At 31.7% G+C, this 19,319-nt stretch overlaps 2 protein-coding genes across 2 annotated transcripts; one reads left to right on the top strand and one right to left on the bottom strand.

Annotated features, from left to right (window-relative positions):
- Positions 1–246: 246 nt before the first annotated feature.
- LOC135665973 (NAD(P)H-quinone oxidoreductase subunit H, chloroplastic) lies at positions 247–3,188 on the top strand. Its single transcript, XM_065177436.1, has one exon. The coding sequence runs from the start codon at positions 1,014–1,016 to the stop codon at positions 2,193–2,195; it is 1,182 nt and encodes a 393-aa protein (XP_065033508.1). The 5' UTR covers positions 247–1,013; the 3' UTR covers positions 2,196–3,188.
- A 10,851-nt stretch (positions 3,189–14,039) lies between these two features.
- Positions 14,040–16,681, bottom strand: LOC135665974 (NAD(P)H-quinone oxidoreductase subunit H, chloroplastic). The gene has a single exon (XM_065177437.1). The coding sequence runs from the start codon at positions 16,212–16,214 to the stop codon at positions 15,033–15,035; it is 1,182 nt and encodes a 393-aa protein (XP_065033509.1). The 5' UTR covers positions 16,215–16,681; the 3' UTR covers positions 14,040–15,032.
- Positions 16,682–19,319: the final 2,638 nt, after the last annotated feature.

Here is a 19,319-nt window from a genome sequence, read left to right as displayed (position 1 = left end):
ACTCTCATAATCGGGATATTGTGAATAGAAATCCAGTATTTTGCAACGAAAACAACATAAGAAACTCTGAACAATTTTTGAATGAGGACAAACGTCTTAATACGGATTTAAATAAATTAATTAAATGCAAATTGTTTCTTTGGCCCAATTACCGATTAGAAGATTTAGCTTGTATGAATCGCTATTGGTTTGATACCAATAATGGTAGTCGTTTCAGTATGTCAAGGATACGTATGTATCCACGATTCAGAATTATTTAATAGTATATTTCCTATATATCACATGCCGTTTTCAGTAAATAAAAACCGAAAGATGTACGCATATGGTGTGTTACGTTCTGGTACATGATACGTATTTACTTGTGTATCAATTCAATTGAATCTAGAAAGAAATCTACAGAATCTTTTTAGGTGCAAAGAAATCATTCTCTTTCGTAAATGCAGAAATATATTATCCTTTTCTTTTCTATCTAAATCAAATGGAAAATTTGATTTAGATAGAAACGGATAAATCTAAATTTTTGCGTGTACTAGATTAAAAAAAATTGACATAATATAATAATTATTATTTTATTTTTCCTGATCGGTAAAATCCATGGCATGGAAAAGAAAGAAAAGAAAAAGATAAAAAAAGTTTTATGGTCAAAAATTCATTCATTTCACTTCTTCCACAAGAAGAAAAAGAAGAAAACAGGGGTTCTGTTGAATTTCAAGTATTAAGTTTCACCAATAAGATACGAAGACTTACTTCACATTTGGAATTGCACAAAAGAGATTTTTTATCACAAAGAGGTCTACAAAAAATTCTGAGAAAACGTCAACGTCTGCTGGCTTATTTGTCAAAGAAAAATAGAGCGCGTTATAAGAAATTAATTGACCAGTTGGATATTCGGGAGCCAAAAAATCGTTAATTAAATCGTTTGAATTAGTATAGTAGTTATTAGATTTTTTATTTTGATGAACCTCCTACTTTTTTGAGGAATTCATGAAATAATGAATTAAGGAAGAAAAGATATGACTGTACCGGCTACAAAAAAAGATTTCATGATAGTTAATATGGGTCCTCACCACCCATCAATGCATGGTGTTCTTCGACTGATCGTTACTCTCGATGGTGAAGATGTTATTGACTGTGAACCCATATTGGGCTATTTACACAGAGGGATGGAAAAAATAGCGGAAAACCGAACAATTATACAATATCTGCCTTATGTAACACGTTGGGATTATTTAGCTACTATGTTCACAGAGGCAATAACGGTAAATGCACCAGAACAACTGGAAAATGTTCAAGTACCTAAAAGGGCTAGCTATATCAGAGTAATTATGCTGGAGCTGAGCCGTATAGCTTCTCATTTGTTATGGCTTGGGCCTTTTATGGCGGATATCGGCGCGCAGACTCCCTTTTTCTATATTTTCAGAGAGAGAGAATTGATATATGATTTATTCGAAGCCGCCACAGGTATGCGAATGATGCATAATTATTTCCGCATCGGAGGAGTAGCTGCCGATCTACCTTATGGCTGGATAGATAAATGTTTGGATTTTTGCGATTATTTTTTAACAGGAATTGTTGAATATCAAAAACTCATTACGCGAAATCCCATTTTTTTGGAGCGAGTCGAAGGAGTGGGCATTATTGGTGGAGAGGAAGCAATAAATTGGGGTTTATCAGGACCGATGTTACGAGCTTCTGGAACACAATGGGATCTTCGTAAAATTGATAATTATGAGTGTTACAATGAATTCGATTGGGAAGTCCAATGGCAAAAAGAAGGAGATTCGTTAGCTCGTTATTTAGTACGAATCGGTGAAATGAGGGAATCTATAAAAATAATTCAACAGGCTCTAGAAGGAATTCCTGGAGGACCCTATGAGAATTTAGAAGTCCGACGCTTTGATAGAGCAAAAAATTCCGAATGGAATGATTTTGAATATAGATTTATTAGTAAAAAACCTTCACCCAATTTTGAATTGTCGAAACAAGAACTTTACGTGAGAGTAGAAGCCCCAAAAGGGGAATTAGGAATTTATTTGATAGGAGATAATAGTGTTTTCCCTTGGAGATGGAAAATTCGTCCACCCGGCTTCATAAATTTGCAAATTCTTCCTCAGCTAGTTAAAAGAATGAAATTGGCTGATATCATGACGATACTAGGTAGTATAGATATCATTATGGGAGAGGTTGATCGTTGAAATGATAATTGATACGACAGAAGTACAAACTATCAATTCTTTTTCTATATCGGAATCCTTAAAAGAAGTATATGGACTCATATGGATCTTTGTACCCATTTTGACCCTTATATTGGGAATTACAATAGGGGTACTAGTAATTGTGTGGTTAGAAAGAGAAATATCTGCAGCGATACAACAACGTATTGGGCCTGAATATGCCGGCCCCTTGGGAATTCTTCAAGCTCTAGCAGATGGAACTAAACTACTTTTTAAAGAAGACCTTCTCCCATCTAGAGGAGATGTTCGTTTGTTTAGTATTGGACCGTCTATAGTGGTCATATCAATTCTACTAAGTTATTTAGTAATTCCTTTTGGGTATCGCCTCATTTTAGCCGATCTCAGTATAGGTGTTTTTTTATGGGTCGCCATTTCAAGTATTGCTCCTATTGGGCTTCTTATGTCAGGATACGGATCGAATAATAAATATTCCTTTTCAGGTGGTCTACGAGCTGCTGCTCAATCTATTAGTTATGAAATACCATTAACTCTATGTGTGTTATCAATATCTCTACGTGTGATTCGTTGAACATGAACTTTATACTTCTTTCCTAGAAGTAAAGGAAAGAAGTTGAATGTAATGTATTGAATAGGTATTTTATTTTTTATTCATCATTCGGGTCAATGAGTTAAACCAGATAGTTATATGAGTGAAACAAAACAACTTAGAAGTTTGCAGTAAGAAGATAAAATCTCATTTCATATGTACAAGAATAAAGTTGAAGTAAACATAAGCAGTGTAAACTGTTTACCCCAAGATTAAGATTCTTTCATTAGTCATCATATCTTGGAGCGGGTGTAAAAGATCAACTGTATGGAGTTTTCATTACTGTCTTGTATTTATTACCATGCCGTAGATCAATCAAAAATCAGTGGACGGTTAGGAACACCAAAGTGCACAAAGGATTAGTAATAGAGATAATGTAAGGTATCAAAAAAAGAGATATTTCTACAATTTATAAAACGAATAAAAATAGGGACTTTAAGTTGGTTTATATTTATAAATTTATAAAATATAAATTTATAAAAAAAATAAAAAAATGAATAAAGATATTGATGCATAAAATAAATAAAAGAATAGATAAGAAGAGATTCGTCCACCTCCCATGGATTTGATTCCTTCCCCTATAAAAAAACTTGCAATGCCAACCCCATTTGTAATTCCATCAATTATATATCTATCAAAAAACTGAGTTAGTTCGGTTAATCCCCTTATACCCATGGTAAAAACCTTAGTATAAAAAATATCTATGTAACCACGATTATATGACCAATTGTATATCCCATTTTTTATTTGGTCCAAGAGAATCCTTTTAGGACCACCTTTTACAAATGCATTGATAAAGTTCAAATTCCGGAAAAACGAATAAGCAGACCCATATAAGATATATGCTATGAATAGTCCGGAAATAGCTATACTTACTGAAAAAATTGCATTTGTAAAAAATTCATACCAATCCACAGAATAACTCGAATTTGGATGGAAAAGGTTTGTGAGTGGAGTTAACCATTTGGATAATATATCCAAATCTATTACTCCTTGATCAAAATGAATTCCTATTGATCCAACAAACAAAGTAAATAATACCAATATAAGCAGAGGAAATAGCATAGTATTGTCCACTTCGCGAGGGTACATAGAAGTGTACTTTTTTTCGAAAGAAGTATTAAAGTATCGTATGCATTTTTTTAGATTATTATCAATTTTATACATATCCTTTGAAAAAAAGAAGACCCTATTATTCATTGTTGATAAAGGTAAATTTCTATTGACTGCTTTGGCTACCTCCTTTCCCCATAGAGATATTGAATAGGACGAACTATTTTTTGTGCTACTGTAATCTTGAAAATGAACGCGCAAATGTCCATCAAAGGTAAGTAAATACACCCGAAACATATAAAATGCAGTCAATCCTGCTGTGAAACAAGCTATTATTGCGAAAATTGGTGAATACAACCAACTATCATTAAGAATTTCATCTTTGGACCAAAAACAAGCAAGAGGTGGAATACCGCAAATAGAAAGTGTACCCAATAAAAAAGTAGTTCTTGTAATTGGAACATATCTTCTTAAACCACCCATAAGAGCCATATTCTGACTTTTTTCTGGCGAATATCCAACAATAGGTTCCATTGAATGAATAATGGATCCGGATCCCAAAAACAATAAAGCTTTAGAATAGGCATGGGTAATCAAATGGAATAAAGCAGCTCGATAAGAACCTATACCTAGAGCTAACATAATATAACCCAATTGAGACATTGTAGAATAGGCTAAACTTCTTTTTATATCTCTTTGAGCAAGAGCCAAAGTAGCTCCTAGTAGTACTGTTATTACACCTATTAAAGATATGAAATTCATTATGTAAGGTATAGCTATGAAAATAGGAAGAAGTCGAGCTACAAGAAAAATTCCTGCTGCTACCATAGTAGCAGCGTGTATAAGAGCCGAGATGGGAGTGGGTCCTTCCATGGCATCGGGTAACCATACGTGAAGGGGGAATTGTGCGGATTTAGCAACTGCACCAATGAATAATAAAGAGGCACACAAAGTAGCAAATAAAGAACTGACACCATTATTATGGATCAAGTTATTAGTTATTTCGAACAAATCCCGAAATTCGAAACTACCTGTTATCCAATAAAAACCTAAAATTCCTAATAATAAACCAAAATCCCCTACACGGTTAGTTACAAAAGCTTTTTGACAAGCACTTGCTGCAGTCGGTCGTGTGAACCAAAATCCTATTAATAAATAGGAACACATCCCCACCAGTTCCCAAAAAATATAAATTTGTATCAAATTGGAACTGGTAACTAATCCCAACATGGAAGCATTGAAAAAACTCATATAAGCAAAAAATCTCAGATATCCTTGATCATGAGACATATAATTGTCACTATAAATAAGAACCAAGATTCCAACAGTAGTAATTAGTATTGACATAATAGAACTAAGTGGGTCGATCAAATATCCGAACTCTAAGGAAAAATCATTATTGATGGTCCAAGACCATAGATATTGATAGATAGAACTTCCATGTATTTGTTGAATAGATAAATTGGCTGAAAACCCCATAACTATACTTAACAGTAAAACACTAGGAAAAGCCCATATACGACGAATATTTTTTGTTGCTGTCGGAATCAGTAGAAGTCCAAATCCTATTGACACAGTAACTGGAAGTGGAAGAAAAGGTATTATCCATGCATATTGATATGTATGTTCCATAAGAAAACAAAATGAAATCTTTAATAATTCTACTATTCTAGTCTAGTCTTAGTAGAATATTCTATTCTGGTAATTTATAGCCATATTATATAGTATAATAAGAAAAAAGAGTTATACCAAAAGGAGTACTTGATTCTAATTATGTTTTAATAAAATTATATGTTTTAATAGGTTTAAAATATATTTTCAAACAGGTTTTAAATATATTTTTTAATAGGTTTTAAATATATTTTTTAATAGGTTTTAAACATATTCGAAAATGCTTTTTTTAAAACTATTCTACCAGGGAATAAGTATAGATAATGACTAAAAGGAACAATCTATTTTGAACAAAACAATACATGTCTTTCACATACAACGATAAAAACTGGTAACCCTTTTTGAATGGCAGTTCCCAAAAAGCGTACTTCTATGTCAAAAAAACGTATTCGTAAAAATATTTGGAAAAAAAAAGGATTTTTAGCTGCAGTAAAGGCTTTTTCCTTAGCGAAATCGGTTTCCACCGGACGTTCAAAAAGTTTTTTTGTGCAACAAACAAATAATAAAGTCTTGGAATAATCGGAATTGACATACCCGAAGAACTTCGAATTTTTTAAGATGAACGATTCACATTAATTAATGTATTGAACTCCTCAATATCAATATGAGTTAGAACTAGCTGTTGTAGTATGTAGATGTGGTATGTAGAATAAAGGTATGTATATCGAATTCTGAATATTTTTTCTATCTACTTTTTTCACAATAGAAAAATATTTTTCTATTGTGAAAAGTAGAGTATGATTACGATAGAAATGAAAATTCTTTTGTTTCTTATATGCCTAACAAAAACCTAATTAGTTTGGTAAATCTTACCATTATGCATTATATATATAATGAAGAGACCATTATATATAATATGAAGAGTATTAATACTCTAATGATACTAAGGAATGATACTAAGGTGTCGAAATCGTTAGAAAATTTCAAATTCTTTTGATTTAGTGATGAAATTGTTATACATATGAAATCCTGGTTATTTAATCTTCTTCATTGAAAAAAAAAATATTTTTTTTTTCATTTTGTTTGAATCTATGAAATCAAATCGGATAAATAAAAAACGAATCAAAAAATAGAAAATGAACAATTCTTAGTTCTATACCTCGACAGACAACAAAACTATTGAGTTCTAACTGTTTTGGAAGAACTTAGTTTCTAGTACGCGAAAGTTTATTATTAAAACTAAACTTACTAAAACTAAACTTACTTTATTATTAAAACTAAACTTACAATGATCCCAACTAAAGATTCTTTTTTTGAATAGAGATTCAAATAGGAATTTAAATGAATTTTGATTTATCGATTCTAATGTTTACTAAACTATATTGAATCCTTGATTCTCGACGATTCAACATGAATTGACTATTATTATTTCAAGTAAGCCGCCATGGTGAAATTGGTAGACACGCTGCTCTTAGGAAGCAGTGCTAGAGCATCTCGGTTCGAGTCCGAGTGGCGGCATCCTTGAAATCCTAGAAAATAAATCCTCTAAAAGAGACACAATGGATCCTATAATGTATTCAATTCTCGATTTAAATTCTCTAATGGGACCCCTTTTTATGATATTTACAACTTTAGAACATATATTAACTCATATCTCTTTTTCGATAATTTCAATTGTGATTACGATTCATTTAATGATCTTATTAGTCCGCGAAATCGTAGGATTGCGTGATTCATTGGAAAAAGGGATGATAGCCACTTTTTTCTCTATAACAGGATTATTAGTTTCTCGTTGGATTTCTTCAGGACATTTTCCGTTAAGTAATTTATACGAGTCATTAATCTTCCTTTCGTGCAGTTTCTCCATTATTCATATGATTTCCAAGATGGGGAACCATAAAAATGATTTAAGCACAATAACCGCACCAAGTACCATTTTTACACAAGGCTTTGCCACGTCGGGTTTTTTAACTGAAATGCATCAATCCGCAATATTAGTACCTGCTCTACAATCTCAGTGGTTAATGATGCACGTAAGTATGATGTTATTAAGCTATGCAGCTCTTTTATGCGGATCACTATTATCAGTCGCTCTTCTAGTCATTACATTTCGAAAAAACATCGATATTTTTTGTAAAGGTAATAATTTCTTAATTAAACCATTTTTCTTTGGTGAGATTCAATATTTGAATGAAAAAAGAAGTGTTTTTAAAAACACTTCTTTTCTTTCATTTCGAAATTATTATAAATATCAATTGACTCAACGTTTGGATTATTGGAGTTATCGTGTCATTAGTTTAGGATTTACCTTTTTAACCATAGGCATTCTTTGTGGAGCAGTATGGGCTAATGAGGCATGGGGATCTTATTGGAATTGGGACCCCAAAGAAACTTGGGCTTTTATTACTTGGACCATATTCGCGATTTATTTACATACTAGAACTAGAATACATATTAGAAGTAGAACAAATCAAAGTTTGCAAAGTATGAATTCGGCACTTGTGGCTTCTATAGGATTTCTTATAATTTGGGTATGTTATTTTGGAATCAATCTATTAGGAATAGGTCTACATAGTTATGGTTCATTCACATTAACATCTACTTGAATAAACTACACAGATAAATAATTGAATAAACTACATAAAGAATACATAAGAACATCATCCCATATATATATAAAAAGCTTCTTGTTTGTGCGAGTTTTTGAGAACCGTTTGAATCATTCCTTATTCAAAACGGTTCTCAAAAACTCAAAATGCATCTCATTACAATTCTAATTCACTTTATTCTTTTGCATTGTACAGCGAACGATTTTAAAAATCTTAAAATCAAAGACAAAAATTATATTTCCGTATTATTAATGAAAGACTATCGATGAAAGTAATTAGATAGGATAGCTTGCACCCTGTCAACTGATAGCGATGAGAACGAAATCCGGATAAATACCAATACCTATTACGGGTAGAAAGATACAGATTGAAACAAATAGTTCTCGTGGTCCAGAATCCGCAAAATTAGAGTTTGGAACATTGAATAGCTTGTATCCATAGAACATCTGACGTAACATAGATAATAAATAAATAGGAGTTAATATCATTCCAATTGCCATTACAAAAGTAATTAGCATTTTTGGCATTAAAAGGTATTTTGGACTAGTAATTATTCCAAAAAATACTAATAATTCCGCAACAAAACCACTCATTCCTGGCAATGCAAGAGAAGCCATCGAAAAACTACTGAACATGGTAAATAGTTTTGGCATTGGGATCGATACCCCCCCCATTTCGTCGAGATAAACAAGACGTATTCTATCACAACTCGTTCCTGCCAAGAAAAAAAGCGCAGCACCAATAAATCCATGAGAGAGTATTTGTAAAATGGCACCGTTGAGTCCCATTCCGGTTATAGAACCAATTCCTATAATTGTGAAACCCATGTGAGATACAGAGGAATAGGCTATTCTTTTTTTTAAATTCCGTTGACCGAGAGAGGTTGAAGCTGCATAGATTATTTGAATCGTTCCCACTATTACCAACCAGGGAGAAAATATAGAATGAGCGTGGGGTAATAATTCCATATTGATCCGAATAAGTCCATATGCGCCCATTTTTAATAAGATTCCAGCTAGAAGCATACATGTACTGTAATGTGCTTCTCCATGGGTATCTGGTAACCACGTATGTAGGGGTATAATCGGCGATTTGACAGCATAAGCAATAAGGAATCCAAAATATAATATTATTTCCAATGCCACAGGATATGATTGATTAGTTAATTTTGAAAAATCTAATGTGGGTTCATTAGGGCCATATAAACCCATACCTAGAACTCCTATTAAGAGAAAAATGGAGCCCCCCGCAGTGTACAAAATAAACTTTGTGGCCGAGTAGAGACGTTTCTTTCCCCCCCACATGGATAAAAGTAAATAAACAGGAATTAATTCTAACTCCCACAGCATGAAAAAAAGTAAAAGGTCTCTAGAAGAAAATAATCCTATTTGACCGCTGTACATTGCTAACATGAGAAAATAGAACAATCGCGAATTTCGAGTAACTGGCCAAGCCGCTAAGGTAGCTAAAGTGGTGATAAATCCTGTCAGTAAAATAGGTCCTATGGAAAGCCCATCGATTCCCAGTCTCCAGTGAAAATCAAAAACATCTATCCATTTTAAATCTTCCTCCAATTGGGTTAATGGATCGTCCAATTGGAAATGATAACAGAAAACATAGGTTGTTAGAAGGAGTTCCAACGAGCATATACATATAGCATACCACCTAAACATCTTATTTCCTTTATGAGGAAGAAAGAAAATGGAAGAACCGACGGATATCGGCAAAACAACAAGTATTGTTAACCAAGGAAAATAACTCGTGATAAAGACAAGATACGTTTGACCAGAAAAACCCGTGCTCGGAATAGAATAATATATTTTCTCGAGTACGGGCTTTTGTCGGTAAAGAGGAATCAATTGATTCAAGTGGATTTTTTTGTAACGTATCAATAACCTAGACCCATGCTGCGAGTTGTTTCATATGATAAATAAACACGGACACTCAAAAAATCCGTGGGGCAGGCGGATTCACATCTCTTACAACCCACACAGTCCTCGGTTCTTGGTGCGGAAGCAATTTGCTTAGCTTTACATCCGTCCCAAGGTATCATTTCCAATACGTCTGTGGGGCAGGCTCGTACACATTGAGTACACCCTATACATGTATCATAAATTTTTACTGAATGTGACATTGGATCTATAAATTCCAGATTTTAACATCAAAAATTTTCAATCTGGTAGAAAATTAGTATTTATATTATAGACACCAGACGAAGCAGTGGTTTATTAAAATTTTAAGAATCAATATATTTCTAAATCTGTTCATGAGAAAAAGCCAAGAGACTTTGATTTCCGTTTCAAAAATCATGATCATACGAGTCACATGTGTAAATAAAAATTGGCCGACAAAACAAATTGATCAATCATTCAAATCAATATTTCAATATTCATATTTTCAATATGAAATATGAATATATAAAAATAAAACTAAATTAGTAATTTAATTTATTTTCGTAATATGATTAACATATTATTATTTAATAATATTATTTTTATTATTTTATTATAATATTTATAATATTATGCAGTATATTATTATATAATACATTTATATTATTATATAATACATTAAAAATACATTAAAAACATTAAAATTTAAATACATTAAAATTAAATAAAATAAACAAATAAAAAACGAAATAAAAAAATTATAATACCAATTAAATTAAGAATATAATTATTTTTCATTAATGGAATATGAAAGTGAAAGAATAGAAATAGAAAAATATTCCAATTTCATTTATATTTTCTTATGCTTTATCATGTTGTGTGGTGTCTTGATTTATATGATCATTATAACTGATTATTCAATATATGATCATGATAATTATCACTAATTATTCAACAAATTCGATTGATTGATACGAGTTGATTTTCTGTTTCGATGAATCGACGAAACAATAGCTAGACCAATAGCTGCTTCAGCAGCTGCAACAGCTATAATAAAGATTGAGAAAATGTTTCCTTTTAATTGGCGACTATCAAATATATCAGAAAATGTTACAAGATTAATATTAACCGAATTTAGTATAAGCTCAAGACACATAAGTGCTCTAACCATGTTTCGACTTGTGATCAATCCATAGAGACCGATAGAAAATAAATAAACACTCAAAAAAAGTACATGCTCGAACATCATTGACTAACTCCTTATCAATCTCGATTCATTTCAATATGAACAATTGAAGCGATTCGATTTTTTATTTATTTAGAACTTCTAAAATTCTAAAAACTTTTTAATTCTTTTAAAATTCTAAGTATTTATTATTGGCGAGCCATAGTAATTGCACCTATCAAGGAAACTAAAAGAATTATAGAAATTAGTTCAAAGGGAAGATAAAAATCTGTCGATAAATGAATCCCAATTTGTTGAACGTTACTTATTAGGTCCTGTTCTATAATCTGGTTTGATCTTGTAGTCCAAATAATTCCGTACCATGACGTATCTGGTATAGTAGTAATTAGTGAAAAAAGAATACTTGTACAAACCAGTGAAGTGACTCCATCTCCAATGGTCCAAAAATACGAATCATTGGAATATTCTGAACCATTCATGAACATTACCGCAAATATGATTAAGACATTTACGGCTCCCACATAAATAAGTAGCTGTGCGGCAGCTACAAAAAAAGAGTTCGATGGAATGTAGAATAAGGATATACAAACAAGAACCAATCCCAATGAAAAAGCAGAATAAATAGGATTGGTAAGTAATACTACCCCCAGACCCCCTAATATAAGAACTGACCCCAGAAATGCTACAAGAATATCATGTATTGGTCCAGGTAAATCCATTATGTATAATATGTAAAAAAAAAAATATATAAGTCAAATCATGACCTTACTAAATGGTCCAGGAAAGGAAAAGGGTTACCCCATTTTTATTGTATATGATATGTTCCTAATTGAATTAAATCTTAATATGGATTAATTTAATATTAATTTTATATATAGATATAATTATTTTATTGGGCCAATCCTACTTACTTTTTATCCAAAAGAAAAAGAATAAAAAAAGTAGTTGAAATTGTATATTTCGAAATTCCCGTGATAAAAATATTATAAGTTTAAATCAAAGAGTGATTCTCACCAATCTATAGTTACTAATTAAATCTATAGTTACTAATTATTATTTGTAGTTACTGACCAACCAAAATAAAAAAGTTTTGATCTTTTATATCAAAACAAAATCTTAGTAATCGGTAATCGTTCTTGAATCAAAGGGTTTATCTTTATCTATTTTGATTTGAGTCGAATTCATAACTGTTTGAATTGTGTAATCTTCAATTACTGACATTGGTAACCGACTCAAAGCAATTTGATTATAATTCAATTCGTGACGATCATAAGTAGAAAGCTCATATTCTTCAGTCATTGATAAACAGTTTGTTGGACAATACTCGACACAGTTACCACAAAATATACAGACCCCGAAATCAATACTATAATTAAGCAATTGTTTCTTTTTCATATCTCTTTCCAATCTCCAATCAACAACAGGTAGATCTATTGGGCATACACGAACACATACTTCGCAAGCAATACATTTATCAAATTCAAAGTGAATTCGACCACGAAAACGTTCTGACGTAATTGATTTCTCATAAGGATATTGAATAGTTACAGGTAAACGGTTTGTGTGGGATAAGGTAATTATGAAACTTTGACCAATATACCTTGCAGCTCGTATTGTTTGTTGACCATAATTCATGAACCCAGTTACCATGGGAAACATATTGTAGATATCCATAAATAAATTGATGTTTCTTTCTCTTGTTTGAAAGAGGTTATGAATCTAGAATATCGTTATCGTATTCTGTTATTTTATAGTGAAACAAGTTGGGAAGAAGTTGTCAATAATAGATTACCCAAAGAAATAGGTAAAAGAAATTTCCATCCAAGATTTAATAGCTGGTCCATTCTCATCCTAGGTAAAGTCCATCTTGTTGTGATAGAAATGAACAGAAACAAATAAGCTTTAACTAATGTAATAAAGATACCAATTGTCATTCCAAAGACTCCAGCTATTTTTTTTATTCCGAAAAGCTCAGGAATGGATATGTACGGAATAGATAAATTCCACCCACCTAAGTAAAGAACCGTTACGAATAACGAAGAAGCTAATAGATTTAGGTAAGAAGCAAGATAAAATAAACCAAATCTGATACCAGAATATTCGGTTTGATAACCTGCTACTAATTCCTCCTCTGCTTCTGGTAAATCAAAGGGCAATCTCTCACATTCAGCTAGAGAAGAAATTATGAAAACTATAAATCCTATGGGCTGACGCCATAGATTCCACCCCCAAAAGCCATATTTGGACTGTGCTTCAACTATATCAACTGTACTTGAACTGTTAGATAATTATAGTCGATAATAACATTACTGTTTCCATCGCTATTCCAAAACCGTACATGAGACCTCAGCTTCATACGGCTCCTCTATGGCCACAAATAAATGTAAGGACTAGTTCGATATTATCACCCCTTTTCTTTTGGGATAACTAGAATAAAGATATATCAGAGAGTCCGAAATTAAACCAATGGAATTCCGTTTGCTAGAATAAGAAAAAGTGCTTCGGAATTAATCTCATCCCTTATGATAATAAAAATGTATTTTTCTTTGTTCGGTAATAACTCAGCCCTTCAATAAAATACTCGTTATATCAATAAATCTAAAGAATTTAAAGAATTAGGAATTAGTCCATTAATTGTGATAGGAATTCCACCCATATGGATGGGAAAAAAGAATAAATAAATATCTTTTTTTTATTAATTCGATTATTACATTCCATTTCTTTTGTTCCTGTTCTTCTATCTCAGAAGAGGGTACTTTGAAAAAAAAAGAATAAGGGATTAATTCGTTCTGGATAGTCATTTCTTTAATCAGTGAATAGGAGCATACTCTAGATCGGAATCGTAGGGAAGTACTGCTTGATCATTTCTACCAACTTAAAGTCCCTATTTTTATTCGTTTTATAAATTGTAGAAATATCTCTTTTTTTGATACCTTACATTATCTCTATTACTAATCCTTTGTGCACTTTGGTGTTCCTAACCGTCCACTGATTTTTGATTGATCTACGGCATGGTAATAAATACAAGACAGTAATGAAAACTCCATACAGTTGATCTTTTACACCCGCTCCAAGATATGATGACTAATGAAAGAATCTTAATCTTGGGGTAAACAGTTTACACTGCTTATGTTTACTTCAACTTTATTCTTGTACATATGAAATGAGATTTTATCTTCTTACTGCAAACTTCTAAGTTGTTTTGTTTCACTCATATAACTATCTGGTTTAACTCATTGACCCGAATGATGAATAAAAAATAAAATACCTATTCAATACATTACATTCAACTTCTTTCCTTTACTTCTAGGAAAGAAGTATAAAGTTCATGTTCAACGAATCACACGTAGAGATATTGATAACACACATAGAGTTAATGGTATTTCATAACTAATAGATTGAGCAGCAGCTCGTAGACCACCTGAAAAGGAATATTTATTATTCGATCCGTATCCTGACATAAGAAGCCCAATAGGAGCAATACTTGAAATGGCGACCCATAAAAAAACACCTATACTGAGATCGGCTAAAATGAGGCGATACCCAAAAGGAATTACTAAATAACTTAGTAGAATTGATATGACCACTATAGACGGTCCAATACTAAACAAACGAACATCTCCTCTAGATGGGAGAAGGTCTTCTTTAAAAAGTAGTTTAGTTCCATCTGCTAGAGCTTGAAGAATTCCCAAGGGGCCGGCATATTCAGGCCCAATACGTTGTTGTATCGCTGCAGATATTTCTCTTTCTAACCACACAATTACTAGTACCCCTATTGTAATTCCCAATATAAGGGTCAAAATGGGTACAAAGATCCATATGAGTCCATATACTTCTTTTAAGGATTCCGATATAGAAAAAGAATTGATAGTTTGTACTTCTGTCGTATCAATTATCATTTCAACGATCAACCTCTCCCATAATGATATCTATACTACCTAGTATCGTCATGATATCAGCCAATTTCATTCTTTTAACTAGCTGAGGAAGAATTTGCAAATTTATGAAGCCGGGTGGACGAATTTTCCATCTCCAAGGGAAAACACTATTATCTCCTATCAAATAAATTCCTAATTCCCCTTTTGGGGCTTCTACTCTCACGTAAAGTTCTTGTTTCGACAATTCAAAATTGGGTGAAGGTTTTTTACTAATAAATCTATATTCAAAATCATTCCATTCGGAATTTTTTGCTCTATCAAAGCGTCGGACTTCTAAATTCTCATAGGGTCCTCCAGGAATTCCTTCTAGAGCCTGTTGAATTATTTTTATAGATTCCCTCATTTCACCGATTCGTACTAAATAACGAGCTAACGAATCTCCTTCTTTTTGCCATTGGACTTCCCAATCGAATTCATTGTAACACTCATAATTATCAATTTTACGAAGATCCCATTGTGTTCCAGAAGCTCGTAACATCGGTCCTGATAAACCCCAATTTATTGCTTCCTCTCCACCAATAATGCCCACTCCTTCGACTCGCTCCAAAAAAATGGGATTTCGCGTAATGAGTTTTTGATATTCAACAATTCCTGTTAAAAAATAATCGCAAAAATCCAAACATTTATCTATCCAGCCATAAGGTAGATCGGCAGCTACTCCTCCGATGCGGAAATAATTATGCATCATTCGCATACCTGTGGCGGCTTCGAATAAATCATATATCAATTCTCTCTCTCTGAAAATATAGAAAAAGGGAGTCTGCGCGCCGATATCCGCCATAAAAGGCCCAAGCCATAACAAATGAGAAGCTATACGGCTCAGCTCCAGCATAATTACTCTGATATAGCTAGCCCTTTTAGGTACTTGAACATTTTCCAGTTGTTCTGGTGCATTTACCGTTATTGCCTCTGTGAACATAGTAGCTAAATAATCCCAACGTGTTACATAAGGCAGATATTGTATAATTGTTCGGTTTTCCGCTATTTTTTCCATCCCTCTGTGTAAATAGCCCAATATGGGTTCACAGTCAATAACATCTTCACCATCGAGAGTAACGATCAGTCGAAGAACACCATGCATTGATGGGTGGTGAGGACCCATATTAACTATCATGAAATCTTTTTTTGTAGCCGGTACAGTCATATCTTTTCTTCCTTAATTCATTATTTCATGAATTCCTCAAAAAAGTAGGAGGTTCATCAAAATAAAAAATCTAATAACTACTATACTAATTCAAACGATTTAATTAACGATTTTTTGGCTCCCGAATATCCAACTGGTCAATTAATTTCTTATAACGCGCTCTATTTTTCTTTGACAAATAAGCCAGCAGACGTTGACGTTTTCTCAGAATTTTTTGTAGACCTCTTTGTGATAAAAAATCTCTTTTGTGCAATTCCAAATGTGAAGTAAGTCTTCGTATCTTATTGGTGAAACTTAATACTTGAAATTCAACAGAACCCCTGTTTTCTTCTTTTTCTTCTTGTGGAAGAAGTGAAATGAATGAATTTTTGACCATAAAACTTTTTTTATCTTTTTCTTTTCTTTCTTTTCCATGCCATGGATTTTACCGATCAGGAAAAATAAAATAATAATTATTATATTATGTCAATTTTTTTTAATCTAGTACACGCAAAAATTTAGATTTATCCGTTTCTATCTAAATCAAATTTTCCATTTGATTTAGATAGAAAAGAAAAGGATAATATATTTCTGCATTTACGAAAGAGAATGATTTCTTTGCACCTAAAAAGATTCTGTAGATTTCTTTCTAGATTCAATTGAATTGATACACAAGTAAATACGTATCATGTACCAGAACGTAACACACCATATGCGTACATCTTTCGGTTTTTATTTACTGAAAACGGCATGTGATATATAGGAAATATACTATTAAATAATTCTGAATCGTGGATACATACGTATCCTTGACATACTGAAACGACTACCATTATTGGTATCAAACCAATAGCGATTCATACAAGCTAAATCTTCTAATCGGTAATTGGGCCAAAGAAACAATTTGCATTTAATTAATTTATTTAAATCCGTATTAAGACGTTTGTCCTCATTCAAAAATTGTTCAGAGTTTCTTATGTTGTTTTCGTTGCAAAATACTGGATTTCTATTCACAATATCCCGATTATGAGAGTTGAAACAAATTAGAATTCTCAATTCTCTACGACGTCTAGGAGATAGAATATTTTCAGGAACAAAGAAATTATAATGATCTTGATCCCCATTCACAAATATATTGCCATGTCGTCCAGTGGATTTTTTCAAATTATTCTTATCAACATATCTTTTCTTTATGTATTTTCTATTAATTTGGTGTTTACTCTTATCGATCAATGAAATACTTATGGTTTGATATATAATGAATTTTCCATCCCTTCTTAAAGATAGACGAATTGGTTCGATAATTAATATTCCCCTTTTTATTAATTCTGTAAGAGCTAGATCTTTCTGAATCAGCATTACATCCAGATGCATCTCTCCTCTTTGAATCGAGGATATAGCAATTTCCCTTGGATTTATCAATCTAAGTAGGAGACAATATATCCTAACATTATTAATAATTTTTTGATTCAAGGGGTCATCCCATCTTAATTGAAAAATAAAATATTTTTTCAGGAACAAATCTAGTTCTCCTTCCTTATTTTTCTTGGATTGTTTTTTTTTTTTTTTACCTTTTTTAATGTTTGATCTCGTGCAATCCTCTTCAAGATATTCCTTTTGGTTTTGTTTTTGTGGATCTGATACAAGATTTGATTGACCCTCTTTTTCTTGGTTGGAATTTTGAAATTCTATTTTAACGGAATCTTTGATGTTTTGATTTTGACTAATATTTTTTTTATTTTGATTTTGACTAATATTTTTTTTATTTTGATTTTGACTAATATTTTTTTTATTTTGATTTTGACTAATATTTTTTTTATTTTGATTTTGACTAATATTTTTTTTATTTTGATTTTGACTAATATTTTTTTTATTTTGATTTTGACTAATATTTTTTTTATTTTGATTTTGACTAATATTTTTTTCATTTTGATTTTGACTAATATTTTTTTCATTTTGATTTTGACTAATATCATTTTCATAATAAATATTAGAAAGAAGTAATTTGATTGGTATGATCCACGGTTTAATCTTATATGCATCAAAAGGTAACACAAATTCTGGGAAGAACCAAGGTTCTAGATTTGATATGGTAGAATAATTTCGATTCATTCCCATCCAATCAAAAATTTTTTTTTGATGAGTCTTAGTCTTAGTATTTTTATTAGTATTTTTATAAATTTCGGTACCGATATACATATCGGTCCAGTCCTCAATATCACTATTGTTCTCAATATCACTATTGTTCTCAATATCACTATTGTTCTCAATATCACTATTGTTTCTAAGGCAAAAATGAAGAATTCTATAATCCAAATATTTTCTATCCAGATTTTTATGGGTATCAATAAAATATCCTTTTTTTAGGTAATCATCAATAGTCATATTTAGCAATACATAAAACGATTCGGGTTTCAGTGTGTATGAGTCCTTACTATCCCCATAATTTATATATTCATGTGATAAAAGATCATATCTGTAGTGTTTTTTAAATTTTTCTTTTTGACTCATCGATAAATCCACTGCACAAAAATTTTCATTCATGTAATGAATTAATCGGTCTTTTTCTTTTTTATATGAATACAATTTCATTGATTCTTTATTTTGAATAGTACAACGTTGATTGACTCTATTTCGCCATTTTTTCGGTACTAATCGAGACCATTTGCTCCGAGAAAAATTATATTGATAATGACCCTTTAACCAGTTTTTCCATTTATTCATTCCAGACTTATTAATTTTCTTATGCCTTGATTTGGAATCAAACCTTGATTTGGAATCAAATATTCCTCGTGTCATACAATAATACTTTATCTTGTCTTTAATAAAAGGATAGGTCCCGTGATCGTGATATTGAAGTACAGATCTCAGGTGATGGTTGTTAAATAATTGGGTTTGTGACAATTTGTAAAATACATATGCTTGGGACAAGGAAGATAAGTCGTGATAAGTGTTTAAATCATTTCTAATATTAGGATTAGAAAAGGACTTTTTTATAGTCGAAATAAAGTTCATTGTATCTTGATCTGTTTCATCAATTCCTTCTTGATTTCTTTCATCGTTGTAAATGGATTCATTGATAATTGTTTTTTTTAAAAGTTGTGCATTAACCTTAGAAATGGTAAC

The sequence above is a fragment of the Musa acuminata genome, unplaced genomic scaffold (genome assembly GCF_036884655.1).
Source record: "Musa acuminata AAA Group cultivar baxijiao unplaced genomic scaffold, Cavendish_Baxijiao_AAA HiC_scaffold_1051, whole genome shotgun sequence".
NCBI classification, from domain to species: Eukaryota; Viridiplantae; Streptophyta; class Magnoliopsida; order Zingiberales; family Musaceae; genus Musa; species Musa acuminata.
The sequence above is the reverse complement of the archived record's forward strand: the minus strand, read 5'-3'. Positions and strand labels throughout refer to the sequence as shown.

Bases quoted from the DNA above. Each gene is read 5' to 3' on its own strand.
- LOC135665973 (XM_065177436.1), top strand. From the start codon at position 1,014: ATGACTGTACCGGCTACAAAAAAAGATTTCATGATAGTTAATATGGGT.
- LOC135665974 (XM_065177437.1), bottom strand. From the start codon at position 16,214: ATGACTGTACCGGCTACAAAAAAAGATTTCATGATAGTTAATATGGGT.